This window comes from Heptranchias perlo, chromosome 32, assembly GCF_035084215.1.
Source record: "Heptranchias perlo isolate sHepPer1 chromosome 32, sHepPer1.hap1, whole genome shotgun sequence".
Lineage (NCBI taxonomy): Eukaryota > Metazoa > Chordata > Chondrichthyes > Hexanchiformes > Hexanchidae > Heptranchias > Heptranchias perlo.
Window position 1 is genome coordinate 886,342 of NC_090356.1, and position 16,749 is coordinate 903,090.

Below are 16,749 nucleotides of genomic sequence, written 5' to 3' on the forward strand. Positions count from 1 at the left end.
TAGGCCCCGCCCCCGGGGGTGACGGCCAGGGTCCGAGCACGTGATCCGTGTTTGGGCGGCCGAGGCGAGGCGGGGCGGCGATGGCGAGCGGGCGGAGGCTGCCGTGCTGCTGCTGCGGGGAGAGAGAGGGCCGCAGCCCGGAGGAGCTGGTGAGCGGGCCGGGGCGGGGACGCTGGTAGCTTTCCTCGGTTTATCACAGGCCCCGACCCTCTCCCACGCTCAGTGAACCGGCCGCATCAGCGCCTCACGGCCCCCGGCCCGCGGCCCCCGGCCCCCTGCTGAGGGGTCTCTCCGCCCGCCCCCAACCCTGATACTTGCGGTTATTGGCTTCTTCATTGTCTGGTATGTAACCGGCCTGGAATTAATGCACGACTCTCTTTATTTGTGACAGACTATTCTGGGAGAGACACAGGAGGAAGAGGATGAAATTCTGCCACGGAAAGATTATGAGGTGTGTAAGTGAAGCGGTGCGGATCCGACCGTCGCTTGTTCCTGTGTGTTACACACCTCCATATAATGCTGTGGGGGAGGGCGGGCGGGAACGGTGAGACGCCCTGTTTCGATCACGCATTTTATTCCCTTAATTTTCGAATTTTACCAGCTGGGAGCTTTGGGCAAACGAATTGCTCCCACACTTCTGTTGTGCTACAAAACTTCGATCGAGAGATTTTTGAGGTACCATTAGGCCACACAAGTGTCTGTTCAAAGACCAAATGACTTAATGGTTTATTAAATCTCAAATCAGCTTGTAGCTCTTTCTGTGCTTAATAGATGTCCTTTCAAACTCCCCGCTGGCCTTATGTTACACATGTCCTGATGGAGGTCTGGAACATGCTGTCTTGAATAGATTAGTTGCCCCTTGTTAAATCTGTTGATGTACTTATTATATTCTGAATATGGAGAAACTCCTCTCTAAACCTGAATGTGCATTTATATTAACGATGCTTATTACATTGACAAAAGTGCTGTGTGTGACTGGTGTTGCAGCAGGTCTGGAATACTAAGGCTATGTTACTGCTGGAGGTTCCCCTTGAACACTGCCTTTAGGAGCCACACAAGCACCACATTACAGCACTGATTTCAAATGAGCAGCAATAGGGAGCCATAATAAATTGGTACATTCATACTGTGTAACACCATAACCCTGGAAACAGAGTATTCTGATAGTTCACAGATAGAATAACATACCCAGGAGTGAGTTACAGGCTGGAATCTAATCGAGGGGTTTGGATGGTTTATATATAGAATAACGGATACCTGTTAATGAGCACAAACAGCACTTTCATGGTTTAGGCTATCAGTCAATTTATAAATGACTTGATCTTCAACATTAAATCAAGCCTTTTAAGTGAGTTCCTACTTTTTATATTATGTATGATACTCCTGATCACATTGTATGCAGGTTTTTATTCTGATTTTGGTCAATTCCGTAGCTGGAAGCGGTTGGCTGTATGCTGCTTAACCTTCCTGTCGATAGAATCTTAATTGCAAATTTTATGATTGTAGTTAAATTACATCACAGTCCACCGTGGACTGCTGGCGTGTTCCGCACCTGTTGTAATCTTTGTTTCTGAGACTTGTTCACGTTCAGGTGTGACTGATGGTTTCTCTTTTTGGCAGAGTTTGGATTATGATAAGTGCATCAATGAGCCATACCTGGAGGTGCTGGAAACACTGGATGACAAGGTACTCTGTCTGAGAAACTGCTCTTACACTTTTTCCTAGTATCATAGTAGGTACAGCACTGGAGAAGGCCATTTGGCCCATCATGCCTGTGCTGGCTTTTCGAAAGAGCTCTCCAATTAGTCCCACTCCCCTGCTCTTTCTCCGTAGCCCTGTGATTTTTTTTTCCCTTCAAGTATTTATCTAATTCCCTTTTTGAAAGTTACTATTGAATCTGCTTCCACCACTCTTTCAGGCAGTGCATTCCAGATCATTACAACTTGCTACTTAAAAAAAAATGTTTCCTCATATCATCTCTGGCTCTTTTGCCAATCACCTTAAATCTGTGTCCTCTGGTTACCGACCCTTCTGCCACTGGAAACAGTTTCTCCTTATTTACTCTCTCAAAACCGTTCACGATTTTGAACACCTCTATTAAATCTCCCCTTAACCTTCTCTATTCTAAGGAGAATAGCCCCAGCTTCTCCAGGTAACTGAAGTCCCTCATCCCTGGTACCATTCCAGTAAATCTTCTCTGCACCCTTCCTAAGGCCTCGACATCCTTCCTAATGCGCAGAATTGAACACAGTACTCCAGCTGTGGCCTAACCAGAGTTTTATACAAGTTTAGCATAACTTCCTTGCTTTTGTACTCTGTGCCTCCATTAATAAAGCCCAGGATCCCATATGCTTTTTTAACAGGCTTCTCAACTTGTCCTGCCACCTTCAAAGATTTGTGTGTGCAGCCCCAGGTCTCTCTGTTCCTGAACCCCTTTAAAATTGTACCATTTAGTTTATATTGCCTCTCCTCATTCTTCCTACCAAAATGTATCACTTCACACTTCTCTGCTTTAAATTTCATCTGCCATGTTTCTGCCAATTTCACCAGTCTGTCTATGTCCTACTGAAATCTGTTACTATCCTCTTCATTGTTACTTTTCAGCCCTTCTTATCCTGACCTTAGATTTTAGATCCCCACTTACAGCCTTGACAGTACTTTCACAGGTTCTGATATCTGTGTATGTTTAGTCAATTTGCCCAGGATAATGAACAGAAAGCCTTTTTTAAAAAAAAAAAAATCTTTGGCTACTGGATCTATCCAGTGCCCTCTCAGGTGTGGTCTTCGAAAAGCAGTAGAGCATTACATCAAACCTTGTTTCAGACAATAACTCTCAACCACATTTATTGAACAATGGCAATATCTGTTATATCTTAATAGCGATTGTATTTCCTGCCTTACTTCCTTTTACTCTTGTTGCCACACTTCTGTGTCATTGTTTTCACATTATAAATTCCAATTAAAATGTAAACCACCTCTATAAACAATGTCAGCTCTGGCTCAGTGGTAGCACTCTTGCATGTGATTCAGAAGTCATGGGTTCAAGCCCCACTCCAGAGACTTGAGCACAGAATCTAGGCTGACACTCAAGTACCAGGGGAGTGCTGCAGTGTTGGAGGTGCCGTTATTCGGATGAGATGTTAAACCAAGGCCCTTGCGCCCCCTGAGGTGGACTACTGATACCATTGCACTATTCAAATAAGCGCAGTGGAGTTCTCCTGGTGTTCTGGTCAACGTTTACCCCTCAACACCGCTATAAAAGATTATTTGGCCACTTATCTCTTTGCTGTTTGTGGGATCTTGCTGTGTGAAAATTGGCTGCTGTTTCTTTCCTACATTACCATAGTGACTAGACTTCAAAAGTTCTTCATTGGCTGTGAAGCACTTTTGGACATCCTGAGGTGGTGAAAGGCGCTATCAATGCAAGTTAGTTTTTTCTATTTCCTGTAATTGTGTGAACTGGACACCTTTGCTGCTGTATTATCTTTTCCCCACAAATCTCTCAATGCTTTCTGAAAATTTTTCATCTAAAAATTTGATCTATTTTTGCTCAGTAACTGAAATTTCTACAATCCAAAATAAAGGTTTAAAAAAAAATCAAAAAATAACATTTCACAATAACATGATTAACTTTATCCATGGAATGGTCTGTTGTACCTTTTTAATGCTTCATTAAAGTTTTTAACTTGAAGGCCCCATCCTCTCTCAAAAGCCTGAACTTCGACTTGATATTTTTGCCCAAATCTGAGATCTGTATTTGGATTGTGCAGTCTGAGCACGTGCAGGATGCATCGGTAGCATTCGGTTAGCCGTGCTAAAGGAATATTTTTCTTTCTATCAGATTCTACTTGGTTGTTTTTCAAAGTTGTTTTTTGAAGTTAAGCTAGATAAATTCGAGTGAAATTTATATATTTAAACAGAAGGTGTGTGTGTCAGAGAGAGAGACTGAGGAAAAATGACTACACATGTAGCTTTTGTTTTCTGTTCTAAAAACTTCAGAACGTGTATTAAGGTATGTTTTTGCTCATGCTAATATTGAATTTTCAGGAAAAAATAGCAGTTGAATTAATTATCTTGTTTATTTTATTGACAGTTAGAAAAGGTAAATGTAATTGCTAACACTTATGAAATACACACACACACACACACACACACACACGTAAGGAGGCAGATGTATTTCCTCATTCAAATTTGATTTTTAAGAAAAAAGTAAGTTGAATTTTGAAAGAAAACAAATCCTCTTTGAGGAAAATAGACAGGGTGAAGAGGCCTCTGGCTTTTTGTCACCTGCCGTTGGGGGCAGGAGTGAATGGTTAAGGGTCAGGTGAGTGACGAGGGGGGAGATATAGTGGTTGAGTGGGTAGTTCAAAGAGAAGTAGTACAGGTGGTGATGTGAATGAGGGGGTGGTAGTGGGAATGAGAGAGGATAAGGAATATGATGGGAGTGAGGAGCTGGGAAGGTACAAATGATTGGGAGAAGGAATGGGAAAGGAGCTGCTGAGTGCCACATTTTCCCCAGAACCTCCTCCCTAAATGCACCCTGCAGCGGTTGGTGGCTCCTTTCTCTATGGCTCCATACTAACTTCCAACTTCCACCAGAAGGAAAGAAAAAGAGAAGCAAAAAGAGTCAGGAAGATGCAGAAGAGGGGATAGTGAGAGAGCGAGAAACAGCTACATAAAGACAGCTGACAGATTAAGAGAGACAATATTAATACCTTCCAAGTGTTCTCTTAATTAGCGGGATTGGACAAAGTCAGCATGGGTTTATGAAAGGGAAATCATGCTTAACAAATCTACTGGAGTTTTTTGAGTAGGTAACTCGTAGAATAGATAGGGGAGAACCAGTGGATGTGGTGTACTTAGATTTTCATAAGGCTTTGGATAAGGTCCCACACAAGAGGTTAGTGTGCAAAATTAAAGCACATGAGACTGGGGGGAATATACTGGCATGGATTAAGAATTGGTTGACAGACAGGAAACAGAGAGTAGGAATAAACAGGTCTTTTTCCGGGTGGCAGGCAGTGACTAGTGGGGTACCGCAGGGATCAGTGCTTGGGCCCCAGCTATTCACAATATATATCAATGATTTGGATGAGAGAACGGAATGTAACATTTCCAAGTTTGCAGACGACACAAAGCTGGGGTGGAATGTGAGCTGTGAGGAGGATGCAAAGAGGCTCCAATATGATTTAGACAAGTTGGGTGAGTGGGCAAGAACATGGCAAATGCAGTATAACGTGGATAAATGTGAGGTTATCCATTTTGGTTATAAAAACAGCAAGACATTATTATCTGAATGGTGATAGATTGGGAAAAGGGGAGGTGCAACGAGAACATAAGAACATAAGAAATAGGAGCAGGATAGGCCAATCGGCCCCTCGAGCCTGCTCCGCCATTCAATAAGATCATGGCTGATCTGGTCCTAACCTCAAATTTAAATTTATGTCCAATTTCCTGCCCGCTCCCCGTAACCCCTAATTCCCTTTACTTCTAGGAAACTGTCTATTTCTGTTTTAAATTTATTTAATGATGTAGCTTCCTGGGGCAGCAAATTCCACAGACCAACTACCCTCTGAGTGAAGAAGTTTTTCCTCATCTCAGTTTTGAAAGAGCAGCCCCTTATTCTAAGATTATGCCCCCTAGTTCTAGTTTCACCCATCCTTGGGAACATCCTTACCGCATCCACCCGATCAAGCCCCTTCACAATCTTATATGTTTCAATAAGATCGCCTCTCAATCTCCTGAACTCCAATGAGTAGAGTCCCAATCTACTCAACCTCTCCTCATATGTCCGCCCCCTCATCCCCGGGATTAACCGAGTAAACCTTCTTTGTACTGCCTCGAGAGCAAGTATGTCTTTTCTTAAGTGTGGACACCAAAACTGTATGCAGTATTCCAGGTGCGGTCTCACCAATACCTTATATAACTGCAGCAATACCTCCCTGTTTTTATATTCTATCCCCTGGGTGTCCTTGCACACCAGTCGCTGAAAGCGAGCATTCAGGTGCAGCAAGCAGTTCGGAAGGCGAATGGTATGTTGGCGTTCATTGCAAGAGTACAAGAACAGGGATGTCTTACCGCAGTTATACAGGGCCTTGGTGAGACCACATCTGGAGTATTGTGTGCAGTTTTGGTTTCCTTATCTGAGGAAGGATGTCCTTGCCGTGGAGGGAGTGCAACGAAGGTTTACCAGACTGATGGCGGGACTGACGTATGAGGAGAGATTGGGTCGACTAGGCCTATATTCACAAGAGTTTAGAAGAATGAGAGGTGATCTTATCAAAAGATATAAAATTCTAACAGGACTAGACAGACTAGATGCAGGGAGGATGTTCCCGATGGCTGGGGAGTCCAGAATCAGGGGTCACAGTCTCAGGATACGGGGTCTGCCATTTAGAACCGAGATGAGGAGAAATTTCTTCACTCAGAGGGTGGTGAACCTGTGGAATCCTCTACCACAGAAGGCTGTGGAGGCTAAGTCACTGAATATATTTAAGAAGGAGCTAGATAGATTTCTGGACACAAAAGGCATCAAGGGATATGGGGAGAGTGGACATATGGTATTGAGATAGAGGATCAGCCATGATCATATTGAATGGCGGAGCAGGCTCGAAGGGCCTCTCAGCAGCTACCCTGTCAAGCCCCCTTAGAATCTTATATGTTACAATGAGATCACCTCTCATTCTTCTAAACTCCAGAGAGTATAGGCCCATTCTACTCAATCTCTCCTCATAGGACAACCCTCTCATCCCATGAATCAATCTAGTGAACCTTTGTTGCACCATCTCTAAGGCAAGTACATCCTTCCTTAGATAAGGAGACCAAAACTATACACACTACTCCAGGTGTGGTCTCACCAAAGCCCTGTACAGTTGTAGCAAAATTTCCTTATTCTTGTACTCCCCTTGCAATGAAGGCCAACACGCTATTTGCCTTCCTAACTGCTCGTTGTACCTGCATGCTAACTTTGTGTGTTTCTTGTACGAGGACCCCTCAATCTTTCTGAACACCAATAGTTTCTCACCATTTAAAAAAATTCTGTTTTTCTGTTCTTCCTGTCAAAGTGAATAACCTCACATTTCCCCACATTACATTCCATCTGCCACCTTCTTGTCCACTCACTTAACCTGTCGATATCCCTTTGCAGACTCTTTGCTTCCTCCTCACAGCTACTTTCCACCTAGCATTGTATCGTCAGCAAACTTGGATACATTACACTCGGTCCCTTCTTCTAAGCCATTAATATAGATTGTAAATAGCTGAGGGCCAAGCACTACTTTTAATCTAATAATATCTTTAACTTCTTTAGTTAGCCACGGATGGATCACTTTTCCCGTGGAGTTTTTATTTCTGAATGGAATGTATATTCGTTGAGAATTTTGAAATATTTCTTTAAATGTTTGCCACTGCTTACCTACTGTCAAACCTTTTAATCTAATATCCCAATCTCCCTTAGCCAACTCGCCCCTCATACCTATATAATTTATTTAAGTTTAAGACTCCAGTTTCGGACTTATGTATGTAGCTCTCAAACTCACTGTGAAATTCTATCATATGATGATCCTTCTCCAGAGGATCCTTTACTATGGGATTACTAATTAACCCTGTCTCTCTGCACAATACAAGATCTAAAATAGCCTGTTCCCTGGTTGGTTCCACGACATATTGTTCTAGGAAACTGTCTCGAGCCATGAGCTCGTCCTCCAGGCTACCTTTGCCAATTTGATTTGCCCAGTCTAAGCAGATTAAAGTCCCTCATGATTATTGCATTACCTTTGTTACAAGCTCCTATTGTTTCATGATTTTTTTTTTTATTCGTTCATGGGATGTGGGCGTCGCTGGCAAGGCCGGCATTTATTGCCCATCCCTAATTGCCCTCGAGAAGGTGGTGGTGAGCCGCCTTCTTGAACCGCTGCAGTCCGTGTGGTGACGGTTCTCCCACAGTGCTGTTAGGAAGGGAGTTCCAGGATTTTGACCCAGCGACAATGAAGGAACGGCGATATATTTCCAAGTCGGGATGGTGTGTGACTTGGAGGGGAACGTGCAGGTGGTGTTGTTCCCATGCGCCTGCTGCCCTTGTCCTTCTAGGAGGTATAGGTCGTGGGTTTGGGAGGTGCTGTCGAAGAAGCCTTGGCGAGTTGCTGCAGTGCATCCTGTGGATGGTACACACTGCAGCCACAGTGCGCCGGTGGTGAAGGGAGTGAATGTTTAGGGTGGTGGATGGGGTGCCAATCAAGCGGGCTGCTTTATCTTGGATGGTGTCGAGCTTCTTGAGTGTTGTTGGAGCTGCACTCATCCAGGCAAGTGGAGAGTATTCCATCACACTCCTGACTTGTGCCTTGTGGATGGTGGAAAGGCTTTGGGGAGTCAGGAGGTGAGTCACTCGCTGCAGAATACCCAGCCTCTGACCTGCTCTCGTAGCCACGGTATTTATATGGCTGGTCCAGTTAAGTTTCTGGTCAATGGTGACCCCCAGGATGTTGATGGTGGGGGATTCGGCGATGGTAATGCCGTTGAATGTCAAGGGGAGGTGGTTAGACTCTCTTGTTGGAGATGGTCATTGCCTGGCACTTATCTGGCGCGAATGTTACTTGCCACTTATGAGCCCAAGCCTGGATGTTGTCCAGGTCTTGCTGCGTGCAGGCTCGGACTGCTTCATTATCTGAGGGGTTGCGAATGGAACTGAACACTGTGCAGTCATCAGCGAACATCCCCATTTCTGACCTTATGATGGAGGGAAGGTCATTGATGAAGCAGCTGAAGATGGTTGGGCCAAGAACACTGCCCTGAGGAACTCCTGCAGCAATGCCCTGGGGCTGAGATGATTGGCCTCCAACAACCACTACCATCTTCCTTTGTGCCAGGTATGACTCCAGCCACTGGAGAGTTTTCCCCCTGATTCCCATTGACTTCAATTTTACGTGGGCTCCTTGGTGCCACACTCGGTCAAATGCTGCCTTGATGTCAAGGGCAGTCACTTTCACCTCACCTCTGGAATTCAGCTCTTTTGTCCATGTTTGGACCAAGGCTGTAATGAGGTCTGGAGCCGAGTGGTCCTGGCGGAACCCAAACTGAGCATCGGTGAGCAGGTTATTGGTGAGTAAGTGCCGCTTGATAGCACTGTCGACGACACCTTCCATCAGTTTGCTGATGATTGAAAGTAGACTGATGGGGCGGTAATTGGCCGGATTGGATATTGTCCTGCTTTTTGTGGACAGGACATACCTGGGAAATTTTCCACATTGTCGGGTGGATGCCAGTGTTGTAGCTGCACTGGAACAGCTTGGCTCGAGGCGCAGCTAGTTCTGGAGCACAAGTCTTCAGCACTACAGCTGGGATGTTGTCGGGGCCCATAGCCTTTGCTGTATCCAGTGCACTCAGCCGTTTCTTGATATCACGTGGAGTGAATCAAATTGGCCGAAGACTGGCTTCCGTGATGGTGGGGGTATCAGGAGGAGGCTGAGATGGATCATCCACTTGGCACTTCTGGCTGAAGATGGTTGCAAACGCTTCAGCCTTGTCTTTTGCACTCACGTGCTGGACTCCGCCATCATTGAGGATGGGGATGTTTGCAGAGCCTCCTCCTCCCGTTAGTTGTTTAATTGTCCACCACCATTCACGACTGGATGTGGCAGGACTGCAGAGCTTTGATCTGATCCGTTGGTTGTGGAATCGTTTAGCTCTGTCTATAGCATGTTGCTTCCGCTGTTTAGCATGCATGTAGTCCTGAGTTGCAGCTTCACCAGGTTGGCACCTCATTTTTAGGTACGCCTGGTGCTGCTCCTGGCATGCTCTTCTGCACTCCTCATTGAACCAGGGTTGATCCCCTGGCTTGTTGGTAATGGTAGAGTGAGGAATATGCCGGGCCATGAGGTTACAGATTGTGGTGGAATACAATTCTGCTGCTGCTGATGGCCCACAGCGCCTCATGGATGCCCAGTTTTGAGCTGCTAGATCTGTTCTGAATCTATCCCATTTAGCACGGTGGTAGTGCCACACAACACGTTGGATGGTGTCCTCAGTGCGAAGACGGGACTTCATCTCCACGAGGACTGTGCGGTGGTCACTCCTACCAATACTGTCATGGACAGATGCGTTTGCGACAGGTAGATTGGTGAGGACGAGGTCAAGTAAGTTTTTCCCTCGTGTTGGTTCGCTCACCACCTGCCGCAGGCCCAGTCTAGCAGCTATGTCCTTCAGGACTCGGCCAGCTCGGTCAGTCGTGGTGCTACCGAGCCACTCTTGGTGATGGACATTGAAGTCCCCCACCCAGAGTACATTTTGTGCCCTTGCTACCCTCAGTGCTTCCTCCAAGTGGTGTTCAACATGGAGGAGGACTGATTCATCAGCTGAGGGAGGACGGTAGATGGTAATCAGCAGGAGGTTTCCTTGCCCATGTTTGACCTGATGCCATGAGATTGCATGGGGTCCAGAGTCAATGTTGAGGACTCCCAGGGTCACTCTCTCCTGACTGTATACCACTGTACCGCCACCTCTGGTGGGTCTGTCCTGCCGGTGGGACAGGACATACCCAGGGATGGTGATGGAAGAGTCTGGGACGTTGGCTGAAAGATATGATTCTGTGAGTATGGCTATGTCAGGCTGTTGCTTGACTAGTCTGTGGGACAGCTCTCCCAATTTTGGCACAAGTCCCCAGATGTTAGTAAGGAGGACCTTGCAGGGTCGACTGGGCTTGGTGTTTTGCCGTTGTCGTGTCCGGTGCCTCGTGGTCCGATGCCGGGTGGTCCGTCCGGTTTTAATTCTTTTTATGACTTTTCGTAGCGAGATTTTACAACTGAGTGGCTTGCTAGGCCATTTCAGAGGGCAATTAAGAATCAACCACATTGCTGTGGGTCTGGAGTCACATATAGGCCAGACCGGGTAAGGGCGGCAGGTTTCCTTCCCTAAAGGACATTAGTGAACCAGATGGGTTTTTACGACAATCCGGTAGTTTCATGGCCATCATTACTGAAACTAGTATTTTAATTCCAGATTTTTATTTAATTAATTGAATTTTAATTAATTAATTGAATTTAAATTCGCCAGCTGCCGTGGCGGGATTTGAACTCATGACTCTGGATTTTAGTCCAGGCCTCTGGATTACTAGCCCAGTAACATAACCACTATGCTACCGTACCCGATTAATACTCTGTCCAATGGTATAGCTACTGTTAGGGGGGCCTATAAACTACTCCCACCAGTGTTTTCTGCCCCTTGTTATTTCTTATTTCCACCCAGACTGATTCTACTTCCTGATCTTCCGAGCCGAGACCCTTTCTCACAACTGGCCTAATGTCATCCTTTATTATCAGGGCTACCCGCAACCCTCCCCCCCCACCCCACTTTTCCATTCTGCCTGTCTTTTTGAAATGTCAAGTACCCTGGAATATTTAGTTCCCAACTGTGGTCATCTTGCAACCATGTCTCTGTAATGGCTACTAGATCAAACTCATTTATCTCTATTTGTGCCACTAATTCGTCTACCTTGTTACGAATGCTTCGTGCATTCAGATAAAGCGCCTTTAATTTTAACTTTTTAACCATTATTCCCTGCTTTTACCTTATTCATTGATGCACTATTTGCATTAAACTCTCTGCCCCTTCCTCACACTCTGCTTATCTTTCCCCAACCAACTTATTATTCTGTCAAAAAAATTGAAAGCTGTGAAGTTTAAAGTCCCCCTGCTGGGTGACTTGCCTTCTAACTCTCCCTGTATAGGGACGAGTTCTTAATTTAAAGCTTAATTGGTTCCTTCTGTTTTTCCCATTCTCTGCCTCATGGCCTAGCACTCGTTCAGTAGTTGTCCCTCCCTTTCTGTGGGGAATTGGCTGGATGCTCTGCTGTTGCTTGTAGCCCTGTTCTCCAGACTGTTTGCCTCTATTGTTAACTCTGCTTTCAGTTTGCATTAATCGTTGTGTGGCTGTTGTCGTTTAACTTTGTTTCATTTCAACAGAGAGTCAGGAGATATGAGTTGGTGAAATGGATCCTAGTATTTTGTATCGGTGCCTGCACTGGTTTGGTGAGTGAGTTCTTGGTCACACTGTGAATGTGTTTAATATAAAGTAAGAGCAAGCTGATCACTGGCAATTTGAACAGCCGCTCCTGGGAGCGCAGTGTTTCTGGTGAATGGAGTGCCTCACTTTCCCAGTGTTGGCCCACTGACTTTGACTCTCCTGGTATGAAGGGAAGAATGACATTGCTGTGGCAGGGGGCAGACAGGGAGCAGTTTCTGGGAGAGCAGGCACTGGGCTGCTAATCCCGGGTACTGATCAGTCATTAGCCTCATCTTTCCGACCTTTGAAATTCACAGCTGTGAAGCTCTGAGCAGACATGACCCCCTGTTGGCCTGGGACTGATACTATCGTTAGTCCCCTCTGGGAGTGCAGAATTCCTGTATATTTCACATTATTTGTCACTATTTTCTACAGATTTTTGGTTGGTTGTTATGTTTGTTCGTTATACTTTTGTTTTGTGTTAATATAAATGAACTATGTAAGTAGGGATGTGCTAACATTCCCGTTTGGACAGTGCCCAGCAAGGAGCATGTGCCCTGAACAGCATCTCACACAGGTCCCCGTAGGTTCTGCTCCCCCCACCTCCCAGCTAGCTGTTAATTTGAGTGTTGCGTGTAGAAATATTGGACTTGCATTGCTGTTCGGTCACAGACCCAATTTGATCATTTCCCCTGACTGACTAAGCTACAGGCCTGACACGTACCCGGAGTCCCGCTGTTTAAACATGTTCCCACTAAAAAGCTCTGTTTACATTTGGATTTAAAGTGAATCTCTCCACGCATGAGAGTGGCCTTCGTATTGATCGCACGGAGTGTGTTTCTCGGGACCCTCTCCAGTGGGATAGTGCGACCCCCACATTCTGCGCTTGCTGCCTGAAATCACGCTCTCGATAATGTGGCTGGCTTGTGGGTGTGTCACATGATCCTGACAGAGCATGCATTTATATAGTGCCTTATCTTGCCTCTCAAATGTTGGGAAATGTCCCAAAGTGCTTCATGTACAATGAATTACATTGAAGTGCAGGTGAATGTGACAGCACACAGCAAGATCCCATAAACAGTAATGAGCTGAATGACCAATTAATCTGTTCTTGGTGTTGGTTTAGGGAGGAATGTTGGCCAGGACACCAGGAGAATACCCTGGGATCTTCAATATTCACTTGAAGAAGTTGACGTCTCATTTGAAAGACGACACCTCCAACTATGCAGCATTCCCTCTACTACAGCGCAGTCCCAGCCTAAATTATGTGCTGAAGTACTGCAGCAGGGCTTGAACCCATAATCTTCTGACTCGGCAGGAGTGCTATAAACTGAGCCAAGCTGATACAGCTTTTCTATTAAAGGGACAGGCACCGAGGGGATTTAGGTGATAGATAATAAACTACCAGCTACAGCTTGTGATGTTTAGATTTCATTAACTGTTTTTGAATGACCATTTCACTCTACTTTGTTTCAGGTTGGGCTCTTCATCGATTATTTTGTTCATCTCTTCTCAGACCTCAAGTTTCAAATTATTGGACAATGTATCCTTTGACTTGCAGTAATGACAGGACCTGGAGAATGATTCGGGGGGGGAGAAATCAGTGTGCGTGTGAGAGAGAAAGGGAGAGAATGTAGAATGATAGATACCTAGGAGGGCGTTCCAGGCTGGAACCTAATTCAGAACTAGCCGTGCCTCAAGCTAAACTGTTCTAGTACAGCTTTGACACTGGCAACTACCTGACAATGTGGAAAATTGCCCAAGTGTGCCCTGTCCATAAAGAGCAGGACAAATTCATCCTGGCCAATTAAAGCCCCATCAGTCTACTCTCAGTCATCAGCAAAGTGACGGAAGGAGTCGTCAACGGTGCTATCAAGCGGCACTTACTCACCAATAACCTGCTCACCGATGCTCAGTATGGGTTCCGCCAGAACCACTCGGCTCCAGACCTCATTACAGTTTTGGTCCAATCATGGACAGAAGAGCTAAAATCCAGAGCTAAAGTTAGAGTGACTGCCCTTGACATCAATGCAACATTTGATATAGTGTGGCACAAAGAAGCCCTAGTAAAACTGAAGTCAGTGGAGATCAGGGGAAAAACTCGCCAGTGGCTGGAGTCATACCTGGCACAAAGGAAGATGGTTATGGTTGTTGGAGGCCAATCATCTCAGCCCCAAGACATTGTTGCAAGAATTCCTTAGGGCTGTGTCCTAGGCCCAACCATCTTCAGCTGCTTCATCGATGACCTTCCCTCGATCATAAGGTCAGGCGTGGGGATGTTCGCTGATGATTGTATGGTGTTCAGCTCCATTCACAATTCCTCAGATAATGATCAGTCCACGCCTGCATGCAGAAAGATTTGGACAACATCCAGGCTTGGGCTGATAAGTGACAAGTAACATTTGAGCCACGCACGTGCCAGGCAAGTACCATCTCCCAACAAGAGAGAGTCTTAACTACCTACCCATGACATTCATTGACATTACCATCGCTGATTTCCTTCACCATCAACATCCTGGGGTCACCATTGACCAGAAACTTAACTGGACCACATAAATGCCGTGGTCACTGGAGCAGGTCAGAGGCTGGGTATTCTGCAGTGAGTGTCGCACCTCCACCTACAAGGCACAAGTCAGGAGTGTGATGGAATACTCTCCACTTGCTTGGAGCAGCTGCAACAACACACAAGAAGCTTAACACCATCCAGAACACAGCAGTCCGTTTGATCGGCAGCCCATCCATCACCTTAAACATCCACTCCCTCCACCACCGACGCACTGTGGCTGCAGTGTGTACCATCGATAGGATGCACTACAGCAACTCGCCAAGGCTTCTTCGACAACACCTCCCAAACCAGAGACCTCCACCACCTAGAAGGACAAAGGCAGCAGGTGCATGGGAACAACACCACCTCCAAGTCACACACCATCCTGACCTTGCCAGTAACGCCCACATCCTAAGAATGAATTAATTTTAAAGATTGAGGAGTGGAGAGAATGGGAATATTTCCCCCTCCCCCATAATGAAAGGGCTGGGAATTTCCCTCTGATGAAGATCCAGACCGTTAGTTTTCACCGGCCTCTCCAAGCGCCCAGTGTTTTCCAAATTTTCCTGTAGATTCTGCTCAGTTTTTCAAAAGTTTTTGAATTCTTCTAATGAGGCGAACCTGATTCGCTCCCTCACCCCAGCATCCTCCCTGCTCTACCTTTGGTGGTGGGTTTATTTAGATAATTGTGTGAGCACGGGGAACCTGTGATCCTGAAGGTATTCTGACTGTTGTGTGTGGTGTATTTTCCCTGATTTCATGCCTTGCAGCGGTGGAGGATTGCAGTGAGAGGGGCTGTCTCGCACTCTCCCTCCTCGAGATCCTTGCATTCAACATGGGTTTCATCTTCCTGGCAAGCCTGTTGGTGCTGATTGAGGTATGAATCACAAATGTGTTTCCACCACATTTGGCTTGTGTTTTGCATCAAAAATAATGGAACTGTTAAAGGATACAGGGCAGCAATGGTGCTTGATGTATTCATGCCCAGTCGGCACTGTCCATTAGTGCATCTCTAGATAGTGGGGCAGAGTGCTGCTTAACCCGCACACTGTGGATGGTAATTACATGTCACCATCTCCCTGTGCAAAGACTGAAAAGGAGTTTTGTGTTGTCTCTGCAGATACAAGGCTGTTGTAACCAGGTTCTGTGTTCTGTTCTTGCTGTCATTATTCAGCCAGGGCTGGGGAATGTATTTGTGTTTTGAAAAATGTCTTTGTGCTTCACAGCCCATTGCAGCTGGATCTGGAATTCCTGAAATCAAATGCTACCTAAATGGGGTGAAGATCCCTGGGATCGTGAGGCTGCGGACCCTGGTCTGTAAAGCAGTGGGCGTGCTTTTCTGTGTGGCTGGAGGTAATGGCCAACACGGGTTTGTTTCAGTGTTTGACGCAGTCTCGGGAAATATGCTAAACCTCATCACAATCACAAGTAACCCCATGAACTGCAACAATACAGAAAATATGCAGTAAGTTGATCAGAATCAGAGAGATAAAGACTGCTTGATACTTAGGTGGAACATTTATTAGAAATAAAGTATCTTTTATTCCCACTGTGTTGGTGTGGGTCTGCAATGCTGCTGTTCTGCCCGAGTGACATCAACAAGCTTTATAATGTCCAGACCGCTGTGCTAATTGCCATCAGCTCTGCTTATTCTACTTATTTAGCAGTAACGGACCTCAGACTTTTACCAAAGTAAATTATTAAAAAGTTCAGGTGCCAAAATTATATTTGTACAGGAAGATAGGAACAGGAGTAGGCTATTTAGCCCCTTGAGCCTGATCCGCCATTCAATGAGATCATGGCTGACCTGTGACCTAACTCCATATACCCCTACCGTAGCCGCATATCCCATAATACCTTTGGTTAACAAAAATCAATCAATCTCAGATTTAAAATTAACAATTGAGCTAGCATCAACTGCCGTTTGTGGAAGAGAGATCCAAACTTCTACCACCCTTTGCGTGTAGAAGTGTTTCCTAACTTTACTCCTGAAAGTCCTGGCTCTAATTTATGAACTGGGAATACCCCAGCTACTTAGTAATGAGCAATAAACAGGCTCCTGATGGCTCTGCTGCCCTGTTCAGTTATTCCCTCTGCCACCGTCGGTGCGACTCCTCTGTTCAGTTATTCCCTCTGCCACCGTCGGTGCGACTCCTCTGTTCAGTTATTCCCTCTGCCACTGTCGGTGCGACTCCTCTGTTCAGTTATTC

At 45.7% G+C, this 16,749-nt stretch overlaps 1 protein-coding gene across 2 annotated transcripts in view; it reads left to right on the forward strand.

Annotated features, from left to right (window-relative positions):
• The first annotated feature begins 19 nt into the window (after positions 1 to 19).
• The window catches only part of clcn6 (chloride channel 6), a 60,875-nt gene continuing 44,145 nt past the window's right edge, over positions 20 to 16,749 (forward strand). The window contains exons 1-7 of one of the 2 annotated variants that reach the window (XM_067970153.1): positions 20 to 149; positions 392 to 451; positions 1,621 to 1,686; positions 11,955 to 12,020; positions 13,471 to 13,537; positions 15,310 to 15,416; positions 15,766 to 15,892. In XM_067970153.1, coding sequence (XP_067826254.1) covers positions 81 to 149; positions 392 to 451; positions 1,621 to 1,686; positions 11,955 to 12,020; positions 13,471 to 13,537; positions 15,310 to 15,416; positions 15,766 to 15,892 — 562 coding nt within the window. In that variant the 5' untranslated portion in view covers positions 20 to 80. The remainder of the gene's footprint in view (positions 150 to 391; positions 452 to 1,620; positions 1,687 to 11,954; positions 12,021 to 13,470; positions 13,538 to 15,309; positions 15,417 to 15,765; positions 15,893 to 16,749) is intronic. The other variant, XM_067970152.1, reaches the window with a different exon arrangement.